Genomic DNA, 25,428 nt, shown 5'->3' with positions numbered 1-25,428 from the left:
TGATTTGCAGGTTGACTGTCATGGATCTTTGATTATTATTACTCTCCGCGAACTATGACTGTTCCTTGGAAGACCGCCAAACAGTCCCCGACTTTTAGATGATTGGTTGTTTCATGTATTGTACATGCTGAGTTGGAAAAATAGATGGCGAGCATACCGAGTTATAGAGTTTCATCCTGCTCTGGGCATGGCGTTAATAGGCATTAACTGCATCTTTATATTTGCGATTGTGGTTCTGACATATCGCCTGCCCTAGGTCCCCACTTGCGATCCAGACTACAAGATCCAGACTGCAGACCATCCTCGGCATATATATACCTAGCCGTCTTCTAGGTAGTTCCTGTCTCTACAAGCATGCAGACTTCCACCTTTCGCCTCCTAGAAAACTCCTTCACACGCCTCAATACCACACCCCTGCGCGACCAAAACAACTCAGACTGTCGCATAACAAATTACGCAGCCTCTTACTGACCAACCTCGAAAGCACGCGGACAGATCTCGAAGCAGTAACCCGGCGCGCCGCCGTCGAGGTTCCAGCACCCAAATAAGGCGATGCAGTCCATGTTGCCACCAGGGCAGTCGTCGCGGGTGTGGCAGAGAACAGGAGCCGTGGGGGACGCAAAGACGAAGCACCGCGGGCGGCCCAGCACGTTGCCGCCGCACAAGCAGCCCGAAAACTCGGGCCCGTTGCCGTTGGCGTTGGTCGTGCCCTCGAGGTACTCGCACGCCGTCGCCGGGCCGGCGTCGCACCGCGCCGGCAGCTCGCTGCACGTCGTCGCGATCGACACGTGCGGGTACGTGATGGTCGTCAGGAAGAAGGGCGTCGACGTGGTTGGTGGCGCCGTGGTTGTCGAGTTGTGCGGTGCGGTCGAGTTGCTGCTCGCCGTGGCTGTGCACGCCGACGCGCCGTCCGTGGCGCGCTTGCGCCCCACCACTCCTGCGGTGCTGGTCGGCGCGGCCGTGTTACATGCTATCATGTCGGTGTTTTGCGGCGTCGTCAGCGGCAGCGTCGACGGCGCCGAGAAGACGCACGACGTCGACGCGTTGTCGTTGCCGATGATCTGCTCGTTGAACTGCATGCTGCTGGTGAAGCGGATTCGCTCGTCGACGACCGACGTGAGCAGGTACTGATAGCCTGGCGGGTCGCGGATCTTGAGCCACACGTACTCGGTTAGGTCGGTGAACGGCAGGCAGATGTTCGCGGCCACGGCGTTCGGGTCCAGCTGCTGCGAGTTGATCAGGTCCTCCAGGTGCATCAGGTCCCTGATCCCCGTTATGGTCGTGCTCCACTCGGGCGAGAAGTACGGGCTGTTGAGAAAGGCTGCCGCTTCGTCGCTGAGCGGCGCAAGCATCCCCAGTCCCTGTGAGAGGAGGTAGACCAGCGTTGGGGCGGGGACCGCGGTGCCGAAGTCGTCGCGCGAGTACCCCAGCTGCCGCAGCAGGTCTATCTCGCACACCTGCTCGCGGCTGGCGGGGCTCGGCCACAGGCACGTCCATTTGTACAGGCCGTTGTCTCCTTGAGTCGAGGTGTTGTTGATGATGTCGGCGCGGTCGAGGCACTCGAAGCCGCCGCCCACGGTCAGCGACACGTCGAAGGGATCCGACGGGACGTGGCCGCACTCGTCAAAAACTACCACGTCAACGTAGTAGCTGACGGGGTAGGTAAGTCCAGGTATGTTCTGTCGCTTGGCCAGCTGCTGAACATCAACAAGGGACTTCTTGGCCTTTTTCGTGGACCCGCCGCCGCCGCCCAGTGCGATCAGATAGTCGTAGAACCCGGGGAGGATTAGAGAGAGCACGCTGGAGCAATCGGCCGAGAAGACGGTGATTCCGGACGCGTTGAACACGACGGCCGACTGATCCGGGTAGACGATGCCCAGCTGGACGGGGTTGCTGATGTCGAAGAGCAGGAACGCGCCCGTCTGCCCGTCGCGCACGCCGAAAAGCGGCGGCACCTGGCCGTACTGGTCCAGGTAGAAGCTGAGCTCGCTGACCAGGGTCGTGTCGACGGTGCCGTTGTAGGTTAGCTTGATGAGCTCGGCTGTCGGGGTGGGCAGGGTGTAGCAGGTGGACGTTGAGGTCGCGATGATTGTCTGTGCCGAGTCGAACGGGTTGCTGGGCTCTTGGGACGTTACGGTCGTTGCGAGGCAGGCCAGCTGCAGCGCGGCGGTGATGTACCTGGATAAGACCATGGCGCAGAGCTGTTAAGGGAGGTGGAGTGATTTGAGGTCGAAGAAGTCGACTGGACAGGGTGCTAAGCCTGCCTACAAGTCGGGTCTGCCCGATGTTATATGTTCTGATCCAACGGCCGTGCCAAGACAGCCATAACAAGACATATCTCGAGATGCTCGGCCCAGCTCCCTTTACGGTCAATTGTTTTGTCTGGGATCCAATATGACTGGAGAGTATTCCGTTGAGGCTGAGATCCAGAGTCGCATCGTAGCGACGTTGCAGTGACAGGGCCGGAGCAGATACCCGAAAGAGAGCAGGAGTATTGATTTGCACCTCGAACTAGCATGCTCTGCGATTGAACTGGCATGCTCTGCGATTGAACTAGCATGCTCTGCCATTGAACCGGCTGGTAAACCAGACGGGGTAGTTCGCCGCGCTTTTCGAGCGTGTGTTGGGATTGGTTAATCAGGTGGTGGCAATGCCACAAGTTGCGTGGATCAAAGTGCACAGGGATGCAACTGAAGAGGCGCTGAATTTAATAATCCCTGAAAGGTGTGTTAGCGATATAGAGAAATATAAGTGTTGTGCCGTTTGTTCCAAGTCGACATCCCCTCATTGAACTGCCAAAGATTGAAGGCAATGTGGATTGATTTTCATTCATCTGCCGCCCTCCCCGAGTCGCCAGAAGTCCATCACCGGGCCCATAATGCACCAAATCAGAGAAGGCGACGACATCCATAAAACTCAATGTCCATCGACACATGCAACAATGGCGGCACACTTGTACCAAGCATGAGCATCTAAGGCTTGTCCGCGTCCATCTTGCTTTCATCCGCGGCATCACCCTCAGGCTCAGCCATCGCCACATCAGCATGGGGGTTCTCCAGGAGGAACCTGTCCATGGGCGTCGTGTCGGCATGGGGGCCTTCTAGGAGGAACCTGCCCATGACCATCATGCCAGCATGGCTGGTCGCGACCTTGGCCGCGACCGTTTTGGAAAGCTCGACGCCAAGCAGTCGCATGCCTCGGAGCACGGCTTGCGACGCCGCCTCTTGCTCGGGTGTAGAGGGGGTGTTGTTGTCCCTAGTGAAGGGGACTGTGGTCATGGCTACCGTGGGTGCCGGTGTCTCGTTCTGCTTGGCTCTCACGACGTTGATGATAGGCGCAATGGTGGTGTTATTGGCGGCGTCGGGCCTGCAAGACGGTGGAGGTCAGAGCTTGGTGGACCGGTGATGCTGGCTAGTGATGGCGGATCGGGAATGGCGGTATACCGACGGCTTCAAGGAGAAGTGGATGTATAACAGCAGGGGGAGACAGACAAAACGAAAGGGGACAGGGATGCTGGCAGGGAACATTGAGGACAGAACACAAGGAGACAGGAACGAACTTGGTATCACGTCTTGTGAAGTCGAGAGACATAGGGGTGGTGTCACTCTGGCCATGCGGGTGGGTAGACGGTGACATATCGGGAGACGTGCTTCGTAGGAGCGGGAGAAGGACGAGTGGCCGGAGGTGGTGCTAAGAACTTAAGGGTGTTATGAGTAGTGGATTGCGGGCAGAGAGCACTGAAATATTGGAGAATGTGATGAGAAGCTCGAAGAAAAGCTGCGAGGATTTCGTCCAAGTCTAAGTATATATGTTCGGGCGAGCACCGCAGCCGGGCTGCAAGCCACGAACACCCCGAAGGCCGTGTTGCGAAGAATTTCCCATCCTCGCTGCGCTGGACAAGATCTAGATCGAGTGTTCTAATAAACCAAGAGCAGTGACTAGGCGCTACAGTAATATATACCTATTAAATGCTTCAGGGCGGAACCGATTTCGCCAATCAAAGCACCGCCGACTTGTTTTGGAGGTGCTGTTTTTGCAGTCACTGGCTAAGCGCAGGTACGGTGGCGCCCGCGTTTAGCCAATGACTGCAGACGCGCAAGTCACCGCCGCCTCACGTCGTTTTGCATTTTCAATCTGCTCTGCTGTCCTGGACGGCCTGTGCACGCTAGGCGTTGAAGGCAGGCAGTTGGCTGGCTGCTGAGTGACACAGCATGGCTACCCTACCTTGGGCAGCCTGCAGCATCCTCCGGACAGTTGAGACAATTTTTCCTTTTGTTGGAATGACGCGCTAGTCAGCCACACGGAGGTGGCTGTGGTGGCGCAGGGCCACAGATTCTATATAAGTGGCCGTAGGTTATCTCAGAAATCAGGCCGTCTTTCCTGGGCAGGGCTGCGGGCGGACGTGCACCCATGACAGGGGCCTTGGCGGGCCCTTGTACCAAAATGGATTAGGATGGTGGATCATACTAAAAATTGGCTGCGGCGCCCCATGATTAAGCCACAATTGACAAAGAACGCCCAAGACGTCTGAGTGCAATATTTGATCCGAACCGTGACCCCCTTCACAGGCCCCATATAACAAAACAAAACTGGTTCAATTGACGCGCAACAACATCACCATCCCGCATCGTGAGAATATACAAGCTAGCTGCGGGGCTTCGTAATTGACAGGGCTTTCTAACAGCTCCATTTTGGAGTCGTATTTATAAGGCGTTGTAGTTTTCGTATATTTAAAGCAAAAAGCACACCCCTTTCACAGCTTAGTCGCGTCTGCTAGTTACCTGGTAAACACTCAATTTTGATCGGAACTTCGTGAAAATTTTTATACACTTACTCTGCGCCGAGGGCATCCTCAGAACCTAACTTTCTTTCTCAAACAACGCACTTCCTAAACCCAGCTTTCCCACATCGTTTTCGCCGTCCTAATGGACCTCGACGAGCAAAGAAGCGCATAAACAGAGCCATTTGTGGCATCACAGGCGCTCCAGAGGCTCGCGCTGGCCAGGTGCAGGCTGTGCAGCGTTTGGTTTACCAGCATGACGATATCACCAGAAATGTCCCTAATTCGAAGCCGGTATGGATCGACGTCAACACGCATCTCAAGGTCTATTGCCCTGAGCCCCTGAGCCCTTGAATAACTTCTATTAACAGTTAACTAAAACCGGAACGTTTGGGACCAAGTCAAACACTTGCGGGGCCCGACCCCGCCCACTTGTGCGGCCCAATTGGCAATTGGCTTCCAGCGCCTCCTGCAGTCTTGGACCAGGATCGTAACATCATGTGCTTTTGAGCCCGGAACAAAACCTTTCACCGAAGTCCAAAGCCGCCCTTCGTGATCCAGCATTTCACGAAAGAATCGGGCCGGGAGCGCACCTTGAGAGGGCTGCTGCTCGAAATCTGACCCAGAAGACATGTTCTATACATGAAATTAGTACCAATCGACAGCTTGAATAGAGAGGATTCCAAAAGTACTAACGGCGTAGTTTTTGACCGATTTGCGCGTAAAATATCATGCATTCCGTGAATGCCTTCAATTGATGTGGAGGGGTCAGGACTCGGATCCACTCAGACCATCTTGGTGGTGGTTCTTTTCGTTGTGTTCTTATTGGCTTAAAAATATAGAGTGGGTCCAATTCTTAAAAAGTGGGTGCCACAGGCACCTGAGCCACACCAAGCTCGTCTGAGTTTCTGAGATAAGCCGTAGGCCACTTCCACCCTCTGTCTTCTAGATATACACCGACATCAACGAATCCATCACTTGAACCACTAGTTTTCGGCGTGCAGTTACGCCCTGTTGCTTCCAGTACCCGTACCTGGTGATTCCAACACTACCCTACCTTAGGTAGTCTGCAGCATCCTCCGGACAGTTGAGCCATTTTTTCCTCCCTTGGCTCTTTTACACGTTGAAAACTCATCAAATCACTTCGCAGTCATGGTCAAAGACTGGACCCTAGTGCACGATGAGATTTGCAGGCTCTACTACCAGGACAACAGGCCTCTTGCCGAGGTTAGGCGCCTAGTCAAGGGTAAATTTGGGGTTATTGCATCGTAAGAGCCTGCCATCGACAAACTGCTGCCGCTTCACCCAGCTGACCATTCTTCAGCGAGAGATCATATCGAACCCAGCTGGTGAAATGGGGCTACACAAAGTACAACACCCAGGCCTCCCTAAAGCTAGATAGGGCTCCGCGTTCCGTCTAGAAGTCGCGCCGCTCCGTTCGACAGCCGCCTGGTATGTCAATGGCTGCCATGGCGCCCACTCCAATTTTCACCAGCCAGAGCGGAATGGCCGGGTGAGCTCCATTCTGTACCATACCTCAACGTCGTCAACATACTTACTAAGGAAGGCGTCGACGTTAATCTTCAAGACAATGTCGGTGACACCGCTCTTCACCTGGCCGTCTCGCTTCTACATGATTTCGCAAATCCAGTCACTGGGGCCCTTTTTCTTGCCAAATCCGACCCGAACAAGAAAAACGATGCTGGCTTGACGCCCTTCATTGAGTTCTTAGAACAGGCGGCTAGGCAGCGGTCGGAACGGGCATGGGCTAAGGTACTCCGCTTGATCCCTATTTTTGTAATCAACGGCGCAAGCGCCACTACGGCAAGCCCAGGCGGCAGAACACCCTCCAGATTCTAATTTCACGCCTTGGAACCCATAATCATCTTTGGGAAGAGTCGTGCGATCGGTGGAGGTTTCCCTATGGGCGTAACGAAGAGTTTTATAACGCGGCAGTCCACTCTTTGATTGAAAATGGCGCCTGCGTCGAGACGCTGACTCTAGCCAACCAGCCAATCTCCATCCAGTTCTTCCAAGATCATTCCGGTCGGCTTTTGGGTAGCCGACCAACAGCAAAATTGGCGAAAACCATATGCGAACAGTCGAGTCCGATGGTTATCGGGAGAAACGGGGACACTCTGTTGCACGCGTCAGTCCAATATACTCCGTCCCATTCTTTGTTCAATGACGCCGAGGGAGCAGCGGCCAAGGTCGACCTTCTAGAGATTGTCCTCCGGAAAGGATCCAACCCTAACCAACAAAACAACAGCGGTCTAACACCCTCATGGCCCTCTTTGGTGCTAGGATGGATTGGGGTCTACGAAGGGATACGGTTGAGGCATATTTGTCAGTCTTACTGGCTTACAGCGCCGATCCATTAGAAGGAAACACACGGGGTCTGTCTGCTGTGTTACGCGTGGCAGGGATGAAGAGGAAGGAGGCCGCTCAAGTTATACGCTTGCTGCTCTCGGCCTGCATTTCCAGCCTCCGGACGAGTGGTAGCCAACAAGAAAGGGCGGACGGGGCTCGGGAGAGCAGGGACCAGAACTGGTGGGACGAATGGAAACGAATAGCGAGAGCGGATGAGTGGAGTGTTGTGAAGCAAGCCCTGGAAATAGTCATCAGCTCCCCACTCCAATCTACAGACGAAGTGTGGAGAAGGCCGATGGCCATGGCATTTGCCTTCTTGGCCGAGAAGCATTTGGCAGCTCTCAAGGACAGAGTTCGGAGCAACTCAAGCGGCCCGGAGGAGGTGAAAGGGCCGGTCGTGGACATTCTTCGCGACTGCCGGACATACGATCTCACTGTGGACATGGATTGTTTCGATTTTCTCCCAACTCTCTGTTGACGGATGCAATCTTGGACTCGTTGGAGAATCAGTTTGCCATTATTTTCTCCACCGTGGCATTTAATCTTACAATCAGTTCCAACTCTCGGCGTTCACCTCTCACCCACCCTTAGCTCCTTATCCGCGGACTCGCCCGGCCGGACAGTTCTGGATACGCATACTGGTTCGCGTCCAACTCGACGGGCGCCTGCGGCGGCCCGGGGTTGTATTCGGCGTATAGCTCGTGCGGCTTGTGGACCGTGTCGCCGAGCACCTCGCGCCGCGTCGACGGGATGGCGGGCATCTCCTTGGCGCCGCCGCTGCCGTCGTCGACGGGCAGCAGCGCCGCTGCGCGCTTGCGCTTGCGCTGTCTCGTCACGAAGAAGGCGGCGACGGCCAGAGCGAGAACGGCGAGCACGACGCCTATCGCGATTCCCGCTTTCGCGCCGGTGGACATTTCGCTTCCGGACGAGTCCTGGTTGGAATTTGATGACGGGGGCGCGGTTTGGGAAGACGAGGGGTCTGAGCTAGTCGAGGACGAAGCCGACGTGCTAGTGGTGCTACCCGTGCTCGCGACACTACCCGCAGACGCAGCTTCGCGGCGGAGGAGGATGGTGGTCTGGAGGAGGGTGTAAGCGGTGCCGGCAGCATTCTTGGTCGGCAGCGGCGTCGGCGTCGTGTCGCAATTGGCGCAGGCTTCGGGTTCGATCGACGTCGGCTGGGCCAAGGTGCCGAGACACCAGCCGCCGACGCCCGGCGCAAAGGACAGGATGGTCTCGGCGTAGCCCAGCCCGCTGGGGCAGCACACGGTGGCCGTCTCGCCAGGCGCCAGCTGCGGGAGGCGCGACGACGGGTCCAGCACCGTCCGGCTCCCCGTGCCGACTATCGGCTCGCCGCCCCAACCCGACGGACACGCCAGCCCCGGCATGAAATACGCCCGGATCAGTATGTCGGCCTCCGGGTAGCAACTCGTGTGGAAGACGTCGTCGTCGCCCAGCACCGCGAACCGGCTGCTCGTGGTAGAGAAGATCTTCGTGCATGCCGCTGGCGGCGTGAAGGTCGTCGTCAACGGGCCCGCATCCTTGAAGCCATCCTTGTCCTCGACCGTCTTGACCGTCACTTCGGTGACTTTTGACATGGCGAATACCGATTACTGAGTGGATGCTGTTTCTTTGCCCGCCTGTGTTTTGGCTGAGTCGAGAGACGCTTTTACCTGGTCTATGGCTGCCTTCGGTACTGCTGCTAACTGATCCCACGCGAAGGATCGTGCAAATTGGCAGCGAGGGGGCTGAGCCCCTGACGGGGGCTCGTTTCACAGTGAGATTTTGTGCCCCCACAGGCCCAGAGCTACCGGTAACGACCCCAAATAGGGAAGCATGTAACCCTCCTCTGGGCATGTAACCCTCCTCTGGACTATGCCGAAACGCTTCCCCGTCACGCTGCTGCACCTGCACCCTGCACGGGTCGGCCCTAGACGCCAAGGGTTGGAATACGGCGGCTATCTCGATGGCCCGCTACTCGCGTCGACGATACTGATATTGAGATAGCGCGACGCAATCGACCCAACAACACCTCACGCTCCTCAGCTCCTGCAATCAAGAAATCTATGCCCCTCAAATGCGCCAAGCCCAACCTCTTCACCACGGCGCCCGCCTCCCCGACCTCACAACAAGACAGCACAAGTCGGGCTCCATGCCGAGCGAATTATTCTTGTCCGAGTAATCCGGCTCAACCCAGTCAATGCACCGCGTCAATACACCGCGAGTACTGAGACTCGCCGGCTCTCCCAGGCGTTGATGTTGATGTCGAGCGCGAGCGCGCGTAGTTTGAGGACTGTTGGCTGGTCGGGGGGGGTCCAAGGGGAGAGTGAGGTCTAGGGGGAGGGTGAGGGACGGGACGCGCAACTCGTCCGAGGGGAGCTGGATTCAGACTGACGGCTCGGGTAGCACGAGGGTACCGGGCTCGAGAAACTCTGGGTCGCCGTACCACGCGTTGGCCCAGTGCGTGTGCGTCACGCCGGACGGGTGCGAGAGCCACGACCACGACGGCCAGGGCGTGCCGGAAGCGGGCACTAGAGCGGACTCGTCGCGGAGGTCGACGCGGCCAAACAGCAGCGACGTGGTGAGGTGCGGCGCCGAAGACACGGGGTGCGCGTGCAGGAAGCGCACGTCGTACGACTCGGCGAAGCGGCCCTCGAGACCCTCGAACGCGCGGTGCCGGTCGCTGGCAAACGTCAGGTTGCGCCCCGTGTACATGTGCACAACATTCTCAAACCGGCCCGTCAGCTCGGCGTCGCGCGCAGGGCCGGCCGGCCTTCGCCTCGACGGCAGCGGAATCGTGTAGCCGAACCAGCGGTCGCTGGAGTCGTTCGGGTCGACGTCGCGCGCCGTGTGCGGGTTATTCCAGCTCTCCTTGGCCGACATCTCCTTGCACACGAAGAAGGCCTCGTGGCTGCCGAAGAAGGCCTCGTGGCGGCCGAAGAAGACGGACCGCCGCGCCAGCAGGTGCTCCTGCAGCGTCCAGCCGCGCGTCGTCCACGGCGCGTACGGCATCCACATTCGAGCTCGATCAGTGGCGTGGCGACGCGCACGCCGTTGGGCAGCAGCTCGACGAGCTGCTGCGTGTTGCGGTCGCTGACGGAGCTGGTACCCGGCAGCCCGTCGTCGACGCCCGAGCTCAGCGACACGATGTCGCACGCGCCGTGAAAGCAGATCTGGTCCATTCTTGAGATTTGCGACGCGAGCACGGCGGGCTCGTCCTGCGGGATGCACATGGCGTCGATCCAGATGTACCGCTCGCGCAGCCGCCGCGCGAACGAGATCAGGTCCTCAAACGTCCGCCCGATGCGCCCGGACATCATCTCCACCGGCTGCTTCTCCAGCGACTTGATGCCCTCAGGGAACCGCCACGCGTCCTCGTGGTGCGGGTACGGGTAGTCGACCACGGCGAAGCGGCGGTTGGCCGACGGTCCCCAGACGTACGACAGGTCAGGTAACGCACCGGCGTGAGAGACTGCACGAGCATGCGGTTGACAGTACGAGTGGACTTTGAGTCTGTTCTGAAATTTCGGGCACCAGGCTAAGATGACCAACCCTAGGGAGTGCTTGGCGGCCCACGGATGGCCGATGGAACAGAAATTGCCCAGGGGACTGCATGAGGATCCAATCCATTTCAAGGCTGCTGACAAGATAGCAGGATAAGTCTTGTTTATTCAGACTCTTGGAGGCTAGTGTCTCCCGAAATCTGAACTGCTAAAATTCTTTGATTTGCTAAAATTCTTTGATTAGCGACTGTACGACCCAACTTCCGTTAGGATGAATTAAGCGACTCTTACATGGCCTGGGATAGTTACGGGGACAGAGAAGATGGTGTCAGAAATTTCTTAATCCGTCCGACCCCCTGGCCTCTCAAGGCCCGCCATATTAAACTCAGTGCTGAAGCCACGCCATCATACCCGGGTGCACATCCACGTTCAACTCATACACCTCTCCATCGTCGAGACCCCCGTCTCCGGTCTGCTCCTTCACCACAGCCCACAGACGCCGACACCTGAGCCACCGGACCCCGGCAACGACAAAGACAACCGCGAGCAAAGCAGCGCCGATGCCGGAGCAGGCGGCCCACGGCAAGACGACGTCGAAGTGGTTGCGGTAGAAGGCGAAGCCCTCCAGGTCCATGTACCCACCCCACGGGAGGTCGAGGATCGAAGACAGTGTCACGGAGCTACACCAACATGTATACATGCTGCCGCGGGCCTGTGTGTGTGTGTCGATATGTCAGTACTACCTCATACGATAGAGAGGAAAACTCACAATGATGCCCGTGATAGTCGCCAACCAGCCAAGCGCGACAAAATTCCCCACGTGCGCCACAGCCTCCATGAACCCCGGCAACCAACGCCCGACATCCCACCACCGCTTTTTAGTCTCAAGCATCCGGTACGCCGCGCCGCGTCGCGCAAATACGAACTGCACGAGCCAGTTCGCCCCCGCCGCCGCTCCCGATAGTACCGCGTACAGCAGCGCGCACCCGCTCCAGCACCCCAACCCGACTGTCGGGGTCAAAAAATCGCATGTGAAGGACAGGAGTGCTTCCGCCCATACGAGGCCGAGGGATGCGGTCGCAATCGCGTACCAGGATGCTGGGGGCCGGCCGCGCAAGAGGTCGGTTGCGATGAGCGTTGCGTGGTGTGTCGCTGTGGAGTGCGTCCATGGCTCTGTGTTATTGCTGGCGTTGGTGTTGGTGGAGGCGGTGAAGGATAGGGGCGCAGTGGATGTTGAAGAGGTGGGAGAGGTGTGTGCGAGGAATGACGAGGTGAGAAGGCTGCAGTGGCGCAGGCTGCGGCCGTGGCTGGTCAGCGAGCCGACGAGATAGGGGGCGGTGTCTTCGGCGGGTGTGGAGGGGGACCACCAGGGGATTCCCGCATCTGGGTCCGTGGCCTTCTTATCATTGTCGGCAGCGGCGTTGTGGCCATCATTGCGACTATCCGTGACATGGCCGTTGGCTGTGTCACCGTCGTCGATGTGTTCGATGGCCTCAGCATCACGGTCGATGGCCTCAGCATCGCGGTCGATGGCCTCAGCATCGCGGCTACTTGGGCGGCGGACATGGCTGTTGCGGCTGGCGATCGTGATAGCATCGCCTTGGTCCTCAAGGTCGACATCCAGCATATCGACGACCCCCTGGACATTTTCGGGAACGGCGGGTGGCGGGTGAAACCACGCTTCGATCGCGGCGTTGTTGTAGAGCCAGCGAGACAAGAGTTCCCTGCCACCGTGTCAGCATCTCGGGCACAAGCGAGACAAAACACACGAGGCCAACAACCCTCGAAGAAAGAAAATCACCAACCTCTGCCGCTCCGGCGACACGCGGTTCGGGATGACACAGGTCAGCGCCACCAGCATGGGCAGCCAGCAAAACAGCAGGCCGAGCGAGAGGATAAAGATGGTGGTGCTCTCGCCAAAGTCGCCAAACGCGAGCACCGACGCGAACACAAACGCCGCCACGAACGTCCCGAGGCTAACCAGCGTGCGCTTGACATTGCCGGCCTGCAGTGCGCGCAGCTGCGCCGCCATCTCGCCGAGCAGCCGCGCCGCCAGCGCCATCTCCTTCTGCTCTCTCTCCGCCCCTGGCCCCGTCACGTCGGGCCGCGCCGACAGCGCGCGCGCGAGCCCGTAGAACAGCGCGCGCAGCAGCACGTCGGCACGCGCAGGTGGGATGTGGAACTGGTTCGCGCACATGAGGACGAAGTAGGCGTCGCGCTGGAGCTGGGCCGAGACGCCGGCGTTGCGAGGCCGCCGCGTCCGCGCGCTGCACTGCCCGACCTGGTGCAGCTCGAACAGCGCCGACGCGAGCGCTGTTGGTGGCGAGCCAAGCCAAACTGACGTCGATGCCAGCGTGTTGTGCACTGCGCGCCAGAAGTGCCCGCCGTGGCTTGATTCGAACGGCAGGCTAAGGAGGACTGTCAGGGGGAAGACCTGTGTCCCCGGGGGCTGGTTAGCTGTGTCTGTCGTGGCATTCGTGGCGTTTGTGGCAGGGGTTCGTGCTACGTGCCCACGTCGCCACGATGCTGATGGCCGTCTGCGGCGGGTTGAGCTGCGCTCCGCCTTTGCAGATCCTCTCGCATCCTGTGGGTGTCGGCCAGGCGGGCGTGGAGTTAGCAAGGTGTTGACGGTTACAAGATTCTATGAAGATGTTGCAAGACACCCTGAGTATATGGGCGTGGCGAAACTATCAGTGGGGGACTCACCCTCCTGCGTCACGACAAAATAGGGGTCGCCCTGTGAGAAGTTGTTGGGCACCACGCTGCGGTCCCACAGCCGGTCGACGGGTCCCGAGTACAGGTAGTTTGGTAGGGTGGTGTTGTCGACGCCGCTGACGTTGTAGTTTGGGATGGCCCAGATCCTCATGATCTCCTGCTTACACTCGTCGCCGTCGTATGCCGCGGCGAGGCTGCTGGCAACGCAGAGGACGCACAGCCGGGTGCCGAGTCTTGAGGGGTGCCATCGTTGTCGAGGGGCCATGGGCGTGGCGGTTGCTGTAAGTGTGTTTCTTGCCGTGATAGGAGTGTAATTGGTGGTTTGCCACGGAGAGACAGCTCCCATAAGATCAAGATGGCCAAAGACCGCTACGGCAATAGTCCCCGAATTGTCGAGTCAAGTCCGTTATCGAGCAATGTCTTGCCATTTCCCAGTCTCCAAATACACAGAGCGAGCATGGACACAACAGCCATCTTAAGGGTGGCCGCTGTCGGCACTCAACTGCAGCCAGGATTCCCAGGGGCACGTCTGAGAGCCTTGTGGCGTCGTGTGGCGCCTGCACTCTTTATCATGAACTATCAATGCGGGCGTGGTTCAGCCTTACGAGCACATTTGCTGCTGCACGCGGCGGTTATCGGGGGTCTCTGACTGGGCGCTCGGCTGGTCAGCGCATGACCGGTGTGGTTGCACTATTGGCGTGGCTGAAACTTGCAAGCTGTGTGTTGGTTGGCTGCCAAGCTGTCAACCTGTCAATATGTCGGCAGTGGCTGTGAGCAAGCCACCCCCAATAGAAAATGGACGGGTACGGCTTTTTTTCTGTCTATCATATCTGTATCCCAGATATCATATCTGTATCCCAGCTATCTGCCTGCTGATGTATTATATTGTACATGCCGGTATCCAATATCCTGGCCCTCGCGTGGATAACTGCCTTGAGTTCCGTCACACTGCCGGTATCCTCCCAATGAGCATACACAATCCTCCCTACTCTCTATGAGCTTTGATGCACGCACCCACCACCTTTTTCCTCGCACCTACCTGGGGGTTATTGGCAGCTGGCAACAACGCAGGGACCGCTTTTTGTATGGTATAAAATGCCGTATTCCATGGCAGCCACCCAACGGCCTACCGGGCACTAAGGAAGCATACCGGGCACTAAGAAAGCCCGGCAAAGTCAAAATGACACTATTTACACTTCCACATGCCGGCATTTGTGTGCGCAGTTGGTGTTTTAAGGTCTGCAGCGGCTAGGTGGCCTTTGCAGGCTTTTCCTTTGCCAAACAACCCTTGAACACATCATCAACCTACCTTTCCGCTCACAGTCTTCGTAATGCCTTTTATAGAGATTTCCTCTGACAATTCAAGCTCCCTCGCCCTCACCGTTCCCGGCTCCGGCTCCCTCGAACTCGCTGTCCCCGGCTCCCTCGAATTCGCTGTCCCCGGCTCCCTCGCGCTGGCTGTCGCTGTCCCGTGAAGATGACCCTTATCCTCGTAGGAAGGGCGGCGAGGGGAGCCAGGTTGACATAGACTAGGTTACTAGATTGATAGAGTCAACACCAAGGAATTGCATCACTGTGTCAACAAATCAGGATTGAACAGATAGATCATTTAGGCAGCTGGGCGCCTACCATGAAATTTGGCAAATTTACGTACGAATCCGGGCCTCAGAGTTGCCATTTGCAAGTTACCTTTATTCCGAGGCCGACTCAGCAACGAAGATATCGTCAAATTAGAAAACACAACGGTAAACGCGTTTTCAGGGATTTTGAAGGTTTTGATGGCTTCAACGTCGTTGACCCGGGCGGCCGGGCGGCTGGGTTGGCACATGGGAAGCGCATGGGCGGGAAGATGGGATTTCACGATTTTACCGGCCTAAAATAGGCTCTGCGTATCTCAACTGCCAACAGCTGCCAAGGTCCCCAGGCAGGTGCGAGGAAAGAGTGGTGGGTGCGTGCATCAACGCTCCTCTTTATATATCTCTATATCTTTACAGCCACGGAACACTCACCATTGGTTAGAGTAAGCGTAAGCGTAAGAGCTCAATGACCCTACCTACCTTAGAAACGAAGGCGTGTGGAGCTTATGACTCAAGTCTTTCCAGTTTCTATTGGATTCTTTGACCCTCTGAGGTAGAATGTGGTCGCTCTTGCCATGGTTGCTGAGATGGTGAACTAGATGCAAAGATCATAACAACTGGAATTAAATCCCAGGTGTGGACAAGACCAACTTAATTCCAGAAGATCTAGATATGAAATAAAAACCTAATTAGTCCTTTATGTTGAGAGTTATTCTCTTACTGCTTGTATATAATTCCCTAGGTAATGAACCAGGTTTTAGCATCCACTGGGACAACATCACCGATGCAACAAGCGACAGTAGCTCAGTTTCTCCCGTGTCCTGACAAGAAAATTGAACAGCAACAAACCCGATAGCCAGATGAAAGACCCCCAAGAGAGGTTGGAGAAACGCGGGTGGCTATATTGACCTGCACGTGGCTAGAATTTGGTAGGTAACAATCACAAGATAAAAGGTGAGATAATTAGTCACGAGATCAACATCGGGTCTGCAAGACGCCCATGTCCCAGACCCCTTCAAGGCCAAGAAGCGCCCCACCGCGCTGCGGGGCCGCATGGCGAAAGTGAAACGCGCGAAATTCAGGTTTTGGCACAGTGCATACAGGCATGGACACGTGCTGGCTCGCTCGACAGGGTAGGGAGATAGGAAGCCCATTTTCTCGGTTTTCTTTCCAAACCCCCAGAAGTCGGAGACGCCTGTGAGCCTTAGCGTCGCCAGCGTCGCCAGCGTCTGGCGCGCCTTACGGCGAGATCGATGACGATCCGGGCGAACTAATAATAGCCGCCGAGCGAGCGAGCGGCTGCGGCCTCGCAATTGGCCAATCATAGCTGCGCAACCTCCCCCCTGACGCGGTGTGGGGCCCGCCTCACTGGACGTCGTCGTTCGAAGCCAAGAGCTGCCCTGTTTCACTTTCGAGCTGTCGCCGTCAAGTCAAGGCTTCGATCAGGGAACTTCTTTGTCGGGGACCTCTGCGACGGTCACTGTCGCGCGCGCCTTTTGCTCAGCTGCCGCTCTTTGTTTGCTCGTCTCTGTCTGCACGCGTTGCGCATTTCCGATGCCAAAAGTTTAAAAGAACTTGTTCGGCTTCCTCACTTCTCTTCACTTAATTATTCACAACAAATTTAATCCAACCCAAAAAAAGACATAGAAACCGCTGGACGGTACTCGAGCTCACGCTTTTTTTGCTTATTCGCGTATTCTCATCTTCGCATCAACTCCCCGATAATTACACCACCACCTACGAGAAACGGCATTTCTGTCCCATCCATCCTCCATTTTCTGTATCGAGGCAGACAGCCAGCCACAATCAAACATGGGTGTTTCGACATTCATCAAGCTCGGCAAGACGGCCGTCCAGGGCAAGGCCGCCCTCGACTCGTTCGACGCGCACGACGCCACACACAACGCGACCAAGCTCGGCAAGAAGGCGGCCACGGCGCCGCTGCGCGCGTGGGAGAACATCCCGCGCTGGGTGGTGCGCGGGCTGCAGCTGCTCGTGGCGCTCGTCGCCGCGGGCTTTTACGGGCGGCGCCCGGGCGAGCCGCAGGCGCCTGGGTGGGTGTACGTGTTTGGCGTCATTATCGGCGGCCTGTCGGCCGTCACGGCGGTTGCGTTCGCCGTCGCCGGCGCGCTGAGCGCCTTCAGCGCCCGCTGCCGCACGTACCGCCTGTTCGCGTGGGACGCGACGTTGTTCGTGCTGTGGATTGTTGTTTTCGGCGTCACGTACTCTATCTTCCACGGCCACGACGACAAGGGCGACGACAAGGGCGCCAGCTCCCGCACTATGAAGGGCGTAGCGTGGCTCGACCTTGCGTCGGCGGTGCTGTGGCTCGTTAGCGCCGTATATGGCGCCATCAAGACGTTTGTTGGCGGCAAGGTTGATGACGTGGCGGGACGGGTGACGGGACGTGTTGCGGGCAAGGTTGACGGCGTTCATGGACGGGTTGCCGGCAAGGTTGATGGCGTGACGGGACAGGTTGCCGGCAAGGTTGATGGCGCGACGGGACGGGTTGCCGAAAAGCTGTTTGGGCCGAAGAAGGGCCCCGACCCGGCGTCGAAGGAGGGGGGTTTCTACGAGGTTTAATACTAGAGTCGTTCTGCACACTGCATTCAAGGCGCTGGACGAAACATTCAATCCCAATATACAGCCAAGGACAATTGAACGAAGGTCACCCAGAGGCCCCTCCCTTCTCATGTAACAAGTTAACGACTCGTCACACCCCAAAACAACAAACCGCTTCACGATGAGCTGCTGCAGCAGGCTTCATGGCACAGTCCGTCCCCGACAACAGGCCCATCACCAACCCAAACCTGGTCATCCGGAAGGCTCTTGACGGAAATTTCGTACGGCGTGAGGAGGACCATGGCCTTCCAGATATCGCCTCGCTTGTTTTCGCCGATGAATTCGTCCGCAACCCACGCAAGATGCTTGTCCGTATCTCTCTCCAGTGTGTCCGTAGCGACGCGCTGCATCTCGGCCCGCAGACCCTGCTCGATTCGCTTGTACTCTCCATCCACTTTCGGGTCAGGATCGCGCTCGCCTTCCTGCAGTAACAAGAAGTCGAGCAGCTCCTTGTTGATGTCCGACCTGGAAACCTGCTCCACCATGCCCCGGAGCATGTCCAAGCCCGGCCAGATCGGGCTGGCGATCTCCGTGACTGACAGGGGGAGGCAGGCGTGCACGTGAAGCGACCCGTCATCCTTGTCCTCCTCTGTTGTCGGCTGCTGCTGCACCCGGGCGAGGAGATAGACCTCGACGTGTCCCGACAGTTTGGTGTCTTTGATCAGAGCAAGCTCGCCTCGGCACAGCTCGTTGAAGATGGGCTGCGAGGGCCGCTCCCCTTCGACCGGCTGCATCTTGTCCTCTTCGAGCAGCTCCGCGTCGCGTCTTTTCCATTCGTCCCAGGTCCAGGCCTGGATGTGCTCTCCGCGCATCTGGTTTGACAAGTTGTACCACGCCCCTGTCTCCTCATCTCGGCAAAAGAGCTGGTTCTCGACAAACTTACGCGTGAATAGGTTCCACGGCCAAAGCCGGCCGCTCTCGTGCTCGGCCCATGGCCGGAGAGCGATGCGCTTTCCCCAGGATGACACCTTTAGGCCTCGCTCGGTTACCACTCCCATCTTTGCGGTAGATTCCGCCCAGGGGTCGAGTCTGCTTGTGCGGTGTCGTAGCTGAAGCCCGTCTCGAGCTGTGGGAGCAACGTCTTGGGCGCCCATCTCCATCCGCGCAGCGATGACAGTCCAAGCCGCTGGTCGTTGTAGAAGATGACCCGTAGTAGAAAGAAGCCACCGCATTTCTCGGCCAAAAGCCTCCAGACGGTGGCCATGCGTTCCTGTCGACACGACTTCACCTCCGTCATCACTCTAGGGTCGAGCGAGAGGAGGGTGGCGATGGAGAGGGGCTCGTCGCTTGCCACCGACACGCTGCGGAAGTACAGTGATGTTTGAATTGTCTCGACTTGGTCTAGGTAGCGCCTGTTTTTTTGCCATTGAGACTCTTGGGCATCTTCATCTGATGTGGGATCGGTCGACGGTGGCAGTTGAGAGACTCCGAACTAACGAATCTGTGATTGCAGGCTATGTTAATTATCGCCATGCTTCTTCCTTGTCACAGTTCACGAGGGGATGTTTGAAGTTACCATCAGTGAAACAACTCGGTCTAGGTAACGCCTGATCTGTTGCCATAGAGACTCTTGGGCATCTGTCTCGGAAGCAGTCGGCGATGGCGGGCACAAGATATTGAAGCAACGAATCTGTGATTGCAGGTTGTGTTAAATAAGCTGTGCTGCCTCATTGGCAGTTCATACAGGGGATGTTTGAAGTTAGTTACCATCAGGGAAACGTCGTCGGCAATAGGCTTGTAGCGAAGGTCGAGCAACGCAAATTCGTGGAGCTTGTTGGACTCTTGAACCAGGCTGATTGCTCTATCCTGGAACTGGAAGTACAACGACTCGGCCAAAGCATCCTCTGTCCACATAATTATGCTGTAAACCCAAGAGCTCGGTCTCGGGTGTGGGGGGTGGGAATCTTTCTTTCGCACCTTGGAGGGTCCACAGCCGCCTCATCCACGTGGCAGATCCCACCATGCGTAAACAGTTTTCCGCCGTCTTGGTTGCGCCTTCGCCGTGGGACGGAAACGGGTATATGGACTGGTCGAGAACGAGTACATGGGCTGCATTCCGGTAGACGGCCGCTATTCGCTGGAGCGCAATCTTCTTCTCCTCGACTGATATTGGACAGCAGAGAGTGTCTATCCAAAACCAGTATTGTGGCTGGTCTTTTCCCCCTCGTGTCTTCGACGGTGACCGAGATGTCTCGGACGAGTCGCGCCAGGCCGTCTATTTGACAAGACTGGAGGAATTATCTCTTGGGTTGCCGAGGCCATCAGCCCAGACCTGTGGTGAAATCAATACTTTGTCATCACGCCTGAGACGGCGGCCACGGAAATTGGTACTTTGGGCTCTATACTTACATGCGACAGAGCAACGTAAGGCTTGTCGGCGTTGTACATCTCGACATGGATGCGAACCACCTTGCCGTCCCCGTTTTCCGAGAAGTCGAAACGGAGGACTGGGAATGCGTCGGCACTCGAGCTGCTCTTGAGAATGGACTTGACGTCTTCTTGATCAATGCCGATGATGTCACAGCCAGCACAATCTTTGACATGGGTCAGAGCGTATGTGCTGGTATTGATCTGGGCCGCGCTGCACATCTGGACGGAGCATGAGCTGTGTGAGAAGGTCCTGGGCTTCTGTAGGTGGCTTAAGAAATGCCGGGTCGCAAGACCGTAGAATGACTGGCGGATGCGCTCAATGTCGCTTCTACACCATTCTTTGTTCAGCATCTCTTTTTCAACATCACTGTCGGCCTTGAGGTAGTGTGATCCCCATATTCCTCCCACGAGCCGAGGGATTTCGAAGCGTTGTGCAAACCAGTGCAAGGTCGAGACGCAGACTTCGCCGAGGGCTGAGATGGATACAGCGATGGACGATCGGAAATCTGCTGGACTGACGTTTAAACTGCTGATGAGACCAACTGTAAAACGGAGGCTCTCGTATAAGTAATCAAGATAGTGACCAGCCGCGCCGGTATCTTCAGCGTCGACAAGGCTCCGCATCAAGTGCGTCACAATCCCCTGGTATTCTCTCTGATCGTCGAGAGGTGCGCCACTGATAATAGACTCTTGGGCGTCATGGCCATGTCTGACTGGCTGCGGGGTTGCCCTGACAAAGGTTCCATAGAACCTTTCGATCTCGACGGCTCGGTCGCGATCTGGCTTGATGACTTTGGCATGCGAGCTGCCCGAGAGCGCGACAGCCGTAAAGTCATCATTAAGACCGTAGAACTCGGCCAGAAGACCGAAGAAGAGCCAGATCTGTAGGAACGTTTCCTTCTCGCCCTGTTCGAGCGGCTTGAAGTACCTGCGGTCGCGATACGTCGCATCACGGCCGCATCATCCACTACGCTCAAGCCAAGACCCTGGGAGGATGCTCGGCGCATAATACCCTTGCGTACCTGCGTGGGACCAAGGGCAGCCAAGATCGGTGGGCTGATGCTGTCGGCGACGACAGATATAAATGGGACAACTTTCTGCCCTACTTCAAAAAGTCTTGTACCCTCTCGCCACCCAACTGGCAGAAGAGGAACAACCCCAACGCAACGTTCGAATACGACAAGTCGGCATTCGAAACAAGCGCCAAGAAGAGCGGCCCAGTCCACGTGTCCTGGGCGAACTATGTTGATTCCTCAGCACCATGGCTTGCTAGGGCACTCCAGGCGACCGGAGTCCCCATGAGCTCCCTGGGTCTCAATAGCGGCACCCAATCGGGCTTCGGCGCCTGGTCAACGACCATGATCGACCCCAAGTTCGCCACCCGATCGAGCGCAACCGAGTATCTCCACGGCGCCATCCAAGACACGTCGATCGCGGTGTACCACCGCACGCAAGCCCTCAAGCTCAACTTCGACCTAGCCACCAAAACCGCCACTAGCGTCCGCGTATCGACCCTCGGGCTGGAATACACCCTCACGGCGACCAAGGAGATCATCCTCTCGGCCGGCGTCTTCCACACGCCTCAGCTCCTGATCGTCTCCGGGATCGGCCCCACGTCCATCCCGGCCGTCGCGGCTCTCCCAGGGGTCGGCCAGTCCATCCAGGACCAACTCTCCATCTCCGTTAGCTCCGGCCTGAAAACTACCTCCGCCTCGACATTGATCAGCGACCCAGCGGCCTTCCCCGCGGTCCTCGAAGAGTATCTCACGTCTCAGTCCGGGCCGCTCAGCTCGGCAGGCAGCTACCTGTCCTTCGAGAAGCTCCCAGCGCCGTTCCGCAACAGCCTCTCCAACACCACCCTCAGCGCCCTCGCAGCCTTACCGAACGACTTCCCCGAGCTGGAATACATCGTCGCGGCCTTCCCGAGCGGCGACCCCGAAAAGATGTCCTCCATCGGCGCCATCAGCGCCACCATCCTGCACCCCTTCTCGCGCGGGTCCGTCACGCTCGCCAGCGCCAGCATGGCCGACGCGCCCGTCATCGACCTCGGCTGGCTGACCAACCCCGCCGACCAGGACCTCCTCGTCGCGTCCGTCAAGAGACTCCGACAGTTCTGGAACGCGACAGTACTGCAACCAGTGAAAACGGGCGACGGCGAGCTCGCGCCAGGCCCGAACGTCACAGAGGACAAAGACATCCTCGAGTGGGTGCGACGCACGTGCACCCCCGTCTGGCACGCGTCGGGGTCGTCGGCGATGGGGAAGGAAGGGGAGGGTCGTCGGCGATGGGGAAGGAAGGGGACCCGATGGCCGTCGTGGATGCCCAGGGCAGGGTGCTGGGCAGCGTGCGCGGGTTGAGGGTGGTCGACGCGAGCGTGCTGCCGTTTGCGCTGCCCGCGCACCCGACGGCCACGCTGTATGCGCTCGCAGAGAAGATTGCGGATGATGTTCTGAGGGGAATGCAATAGCATACATGGCTCTGGTCGTGGCCGTGTGGAAGGCTCCCGCTTACAGTGCGCTCGACACCCTAGGCCCGCCAACGGCTTGGACACATTGTCAGGAATGGCTTAAGGTTAGGTGACTAAATCTACCCTAGTCTACTTTTTAGGTCTTTTGGTATACGTTATTAAATTTCAAATACATTAATTTGTAATAATGGACGTAAGAAGGTGCAGACGCCAGTAATTAACGAACTACGGACCGGGAAGACCTAGTTAGAGCCTTGAATTTCCCTTTCGGCTGGTAAATGGATTGAATTATAGTGGAGATTCCGTATCCAGTTTTGGTTGGTGGTTTTGGTTTGGTATTGACTACGCTGCTGATTGCAGATGATCGGCGCTGACTGCGCATGATATCATCTGGCTTGTTACTCGGCCGTCTGGCCTCCAAGTTTGTTAGTCCGCCAATGGAAGGTGCAGGGCGAGATTGCTAATTAGATCATAGAGAATCCAAAAGGAGGGACCTATCTAGACAGCACTAATTAGCGCTACAATTTTGACATTCGGCCACTAACTACCCGCCTATCCCGTCCGGCACGCTTCTCAACGCCCCGGAAGAGCCCATTCCACTACCTCGATTCCTCCTCCTATTCTTCCGACTCCCCACCGTCTGCCACGTCTCTATCAACTCTATCACGTTTTTCGGCCTCGCAGGGAGTTCCACAGGCAGCGGAACGGGGCCTAGAAACAGCCCCGATGCTGATGACGCACCGTTAGTTAACGCGTCTAGGTCGGCGTTGCTCGATGGGCTCTTGGCCGGCGTCTTGGTCCCGTCTAGTTTGCCGTAGGAGGTGGACATAGAGTTTGGCTCGACGCTCGCCATCTCATCGGCCCAGTTTGACTTGATGGGCTCTGTTTTGCCGTCGAGCCGAAGGATAACGGGTGCTTCTCGCGAGGCTGCAAGTGTCGCTGGTGGTCCGGGGGAGCTTTGTTTGAGCTTGCTGCTGTAGGACTGGTTGCTACTAGTAATGGCGCTTGGCCCGGCAAGGGAAGGCGGTGGATTGAACGTTTCCGCTTCCTCCTCCAACAAGTCTTCCAGTGTATGTGGCTGGGTGCCCGTCTTGCGCCGTCTTTGGGTGAGAAGAGCGATAGTTGAATTTGAACCACCACCGCTGTTGTTGTTGTTGTTGTTGTTGTTGTTGTTGTTGTTGTTGCTGCCATTGCTACTAGACGCTTTCCAATACCCAAGGTCCCCTTTTCTAATCTCTTTCCTTCGTTTCTCGGATCTTTCCCGCTTGTCTCGCATATCCCGGTCATCTGGGGTTTGGGGTTTGTCTGAATGACAAATATAGGTAGTCAGCCCTTGCTTTATCATTCGTCGCCATCTTGGTACGCGGCCGTTGCTGGTAGAACTTACCTTTGTCCTTCTTCTTCTGTGATTGGTTGGGAACCAGTGGCGCGATGACTTTACTCTTGATGTTATCCTGTAGAAGACAAGGCATGCCGATAATGAGGTCGTAGTCCTGGACGTTGACTACCCAGAACAGGCTGGAATGCCAGCCCCCTGGGATATCCTCAAACTTGAAGTATAGTTCGACCCAGCCCAAGGGCTGAAACTCGTTGCCACTAGCATCAGTGACTCTCTCGCCGTCTCTTGATCGATCCGTCTCAATGATTTTCTCGAGCTTCAGCTTAGACAAGAAACCTAATGCGACGATGTTTGGACCTTCGTCCCCGGTGTCGATGATTGCTGTGGCGGTCTGGTGGTCTTTGCTCGACTCACCCATGACTCTTGTATCTATCCGGAACTGATTGAAGATCTGGTGCATCGAGACACGAGTTAGCTGCCTCCGGGACGGATGCAGAGGACTGTAGCTTCAACCTGCCTCCATGATCCGGTCCTTGTCTGCTTTACGCGCTTCAAAGTGACCCATGTTATCAAAGTCGAGCTTGTCTTTGCGGAGGCGAGAATTGGATATGAGGGTCCGGCGGCGGTGGCTTGGGATCGAGCGTCTGTTGTCAAAATACGCGCTGTTTTCGCGCAAGTTGGTCCCTAGAGCAAACTCCTTGTCGACAGCATTAAGTGCCTGGATCCGCAGGTTCATGTGCGCCTCAGTTTCCCGCGCACCAGCTTCAGCGAGGTAAGTGTCGAGCCAACGACCCGAGTCTTCCAACAGCATGTTGTAGTTGTCCCAGAGTTCCAGGGCCGCTGCTTTGGCCTTTTCGGCCTTGTCCTCCTCGTATTTCACCTCGCCGGAGCAGGGATTACGGTTCGGAGAACGATGATGACGAATGTATTCCCACCAGTCCATCAAACTCTGCTCCGCCTCGGCTGCTTGTGGGAGTTCGCATCTCCTGTATGTCTCGGTAAGCAAGTGCAGGGCTGCTCCAATGCGATCGCCATCGTATCCGTGTTCGCAGAGGAACTTTATCGACTGCTCGTTCAGTCTATTGGCTTCGGGAGTGCGGTCCTTTCGTGCGTATAAATCATGGAATCTGGTGATCATGGTCTCGACGTGGACCTGGAGGTTACGCATGCAGTCGAAGAAGGCGGTGGCTGCATTGGCGGACCCGCCCGGGCCATATCTTGAGGCCCCCTCTGGTCACTAAGAGGAAACAGAGAGTAAGTATCTCGGTGCGTTGTAGAGTCGAACGCTGTGAATATAATTACGAACCGTTGGTCTGGATGCTCTGTGTGTCAAAATCACGTCCGCGTCCGCTTTCTCGCCAGGCCCCACCCCGAACCCGGTTCTGTTGAAAGACACGGTCTTCAAACAATGGAAAGTCGCGCATCTTGGGGGTGAGGGGGGGGATTTGGCAGCTTGAAGACAAGGGGCAGTGGCTCAATGGTGCAGGAGAAATGCACAACTTCAGAGAAAGGTTTCGGCGCGTGTTGTGCCACACGTTTACCCAGTACTAACAAACGACACTAGGCAGGTTCAGAATTGAGGGTCCGGGGGATGGGGTATCTATGGAGATGGGATAAGGCTCTGATGAATGTCGGTGAGAGGGAAAATGCGCTTCTTCCAGTCAGTGGTGGCAGTGTCGGGATACCAG

At 57.0% G+C, this 25,428-nt stretch overlaps 9 protein-coding genes across 9 annotated transcripts; 3 read left to right on the top strand and 6 right to left on the bottom strand.

The window, feature by feature from the left end:
• Positions 1 to 464: 464 nt before the first annotated feature.
• On the bottom strand, positions 465 to 2,192 carry B0T26DRAFT_682007 (uncharacterized protein; the record flags this gene model as incomplete). Its single annotated transcript, XM_060440711.1, has 1 exon — positions 465 to 2,192. One exon carries the CDS (start codon positions 2,190 to 2,192, stop codon positions 465 to 467), a length of 1,728 nt encoding a protein of 575 aa, XP_060289574.1.
• A 780-nt stretch (positions 2,193 to 2,972) lies between these two features.
• Positions 2,973 to 3,527, bottom strand: B0T26DRAFT_682006 (uncharacterized protein; the record flags this gene model as incomplete). The annotated part of the gene is made up of 2 exons (XM_060440710.1): positions 2,973 to 3,366; positions 3,448 to 3,527. The coding sequence occupies 2 exons, from the start codon at positions 3,525 to 3,527 to the stop codon at positions 2,973 to 2,975; spliced, it is 474 nt and encodes a 157-aa protein (XP_060289573.1).
• A 2,405-nt stretch (positions 3,528 to 5,932) lies between these two features.
• B0T26DRAFT_757881 (uncharacterized protein) lies at positions 5,933 to 6,201 on the top strand (the record flags this gene model as incomplete). Its single annotated transcript, XM_060446323.1, has 2 exons — positions 5,933 to 6,048; positions 6,105 to 6,201. The coding sequence occupies 2 exons, from the start codon at positions 5,933 to 5,935 to the stop codon at positions 6,199 to 6,201; spliced, it is 213 nt and encodes a 70-aa protein (XP_060289572.1).
• Positions 6,202 to 7,737: 1,536 nt separating this feature from the next.
• Positions 7,738 to 8,745, bottom strand: B0T26DRAFT_757880 (uncharacterized protein; the record flags this gene model as incomplete). The annotated part of the gene is made up of 1 exon (XM_060446322.1): positions 7,738 to 8,745. One exon carries the CDS (start codon positions 8,743 to 8,745, stop codon positions 7,738 to 7,740), a length of 1,008 nt encoding a protein of 335 aa, XP_060289571.1.
• A 612-nt stretch (positions 8,746 to 9,357) lies between these two features.
• Positions 9,358 to 13,630, bottom strand: B0T26DRAFT_757879 (uncharacterized protein; the record flags this gene model as incomplete). Its single annotated transcript, XM_060446321.1, has 8 exons — positions 9,358 to 9,447; positions 9,539 to 10,117; positions 10,198 to 10,619; positions 11,062 to 11,362; positions 11,420 to 12,374; positions 12,456 to 13,084; positions 13,173 to 13,234; positions 13,357 to 13,630. 8 exons carry the CDS (start codon positions 13,628 to 13,630, stop codon positions 9,358 to 9,360), a joined length of 3,312 nt encoding a protein of 1,103 aa, XP_060289570.1.
• A 3,124-nt stretch (positions 13,631 to 16,754) lies between these two features.
• On the top strand, positions 16,755 to 17,525 carry B0T26DRAFT_682003 (uncharacterized protein; the record flags this gene model as incomplete). The annotated part of the gene is made up of 1 exon (XM_060440709.1): positions 16,755 to 17,525. The coding sequence occupies one exon, from the start codon at positions 16,755 to 16,757 to the stop codon at positions 17,523 to 17,525; it is 771 nt and encodes a 256-aa protein (XP_060289569.1).
• A 155-nt stretch (positions 17,526 to 17,680) lies between these two features.
• Positions 17,681 to 20,285, bottom strand: B0T26DRAFT_682002 (uncharacterized protein; the record flags this gene model as incomplete). Its single annotated transcript, XM_060440708.1, has 7 exons — positions 17,681 to 18,376; positions 18,448 to 18,514; positions 18,554 to 18,996; positions 19,272 to 19,408; positions 19,482 to 19,667; positions 19,794 to 19,836; positions 19,914 to 20,285. 7 exons carry the CDS (start codon positions 20,283 to 20,285, stop codon positions 17,681 to 17,683), a joined length of 1,944 nt encoding a protein of 647 aa, XP_060289568.1.
• A 348-nt stretch (positions 20,286 to 20,633) lies between these two features.
• Positions 20,634 to 22,401, top strand: B0T26DRAFT_795721 (uncharacterized protein; the record flags this gene model as incomplete). The annotated part of the gene is made up of 3 exons (XM_060446911.1): positions 20,634 to 20,818; positions 20,860 to 22,179; positions 22,266 to 22,401. The coding sequence occupies 3 exons, from the start codon at positions 20,634 to 20,636 to the stop codon at positions 22,399 to 22,401; spliced, it is 1,641 nt and encodes a 546-aa protein (XP_060289567.1).
• A 449-nt stretch (positions 22,402 to 22,850) lies between these two features.
• On the bottom strand, positions 22,851 to 25,357 carry B0T26DRAFT_735148 (uncharacterized protein). Its single transcript, XM_060443226.1, has 4 exons — positions 25,047 to 25,357; positions 24,258 to 24,977; positions 23,789 to 24,191; positions 22,851 to 23,706 (listed from the first exon to the last, which is right to left on the bottom strand). Exons 2-4 carry the CDS (start codon positions 24,906 to 24,908, stop codon positions 22,946 to 22,948), a joined length of 1,815 nt encoding a protein of 604 aa, XP_060289566.1. The 5' UTR covers positions 24,909 to 24,977; positions 25,047 to 25,357; the 3' UTR covers positions 22,851 to 22,945.
• Between the last annotated feature and the right edge of the window lie 71 nt (positions 25,358 to 25,428).

The sequence above is a fragment of the Lasiosphaeria miniovina genome (assembly GCF_030549165.1).
Source record: "Lasiosphaeria miniovina strain SMH2392-1A chromosome Unknown B0T26scaffold_9, whole genome shotgun sequence".
Taxonomy (NCBI): domain Eukaryota; kingdom Fungi; phylum Ascomycota; class Sordariomycetes; order Sordariales; family Lasiosphaeriaceae; genus Lasiosphaeria; species Lasiosphaeria miniovina.
Note: the sequence above shows the minus strand (reverse complement) of the source record. Positions and strands in the feature narration are given on the sequence as shown.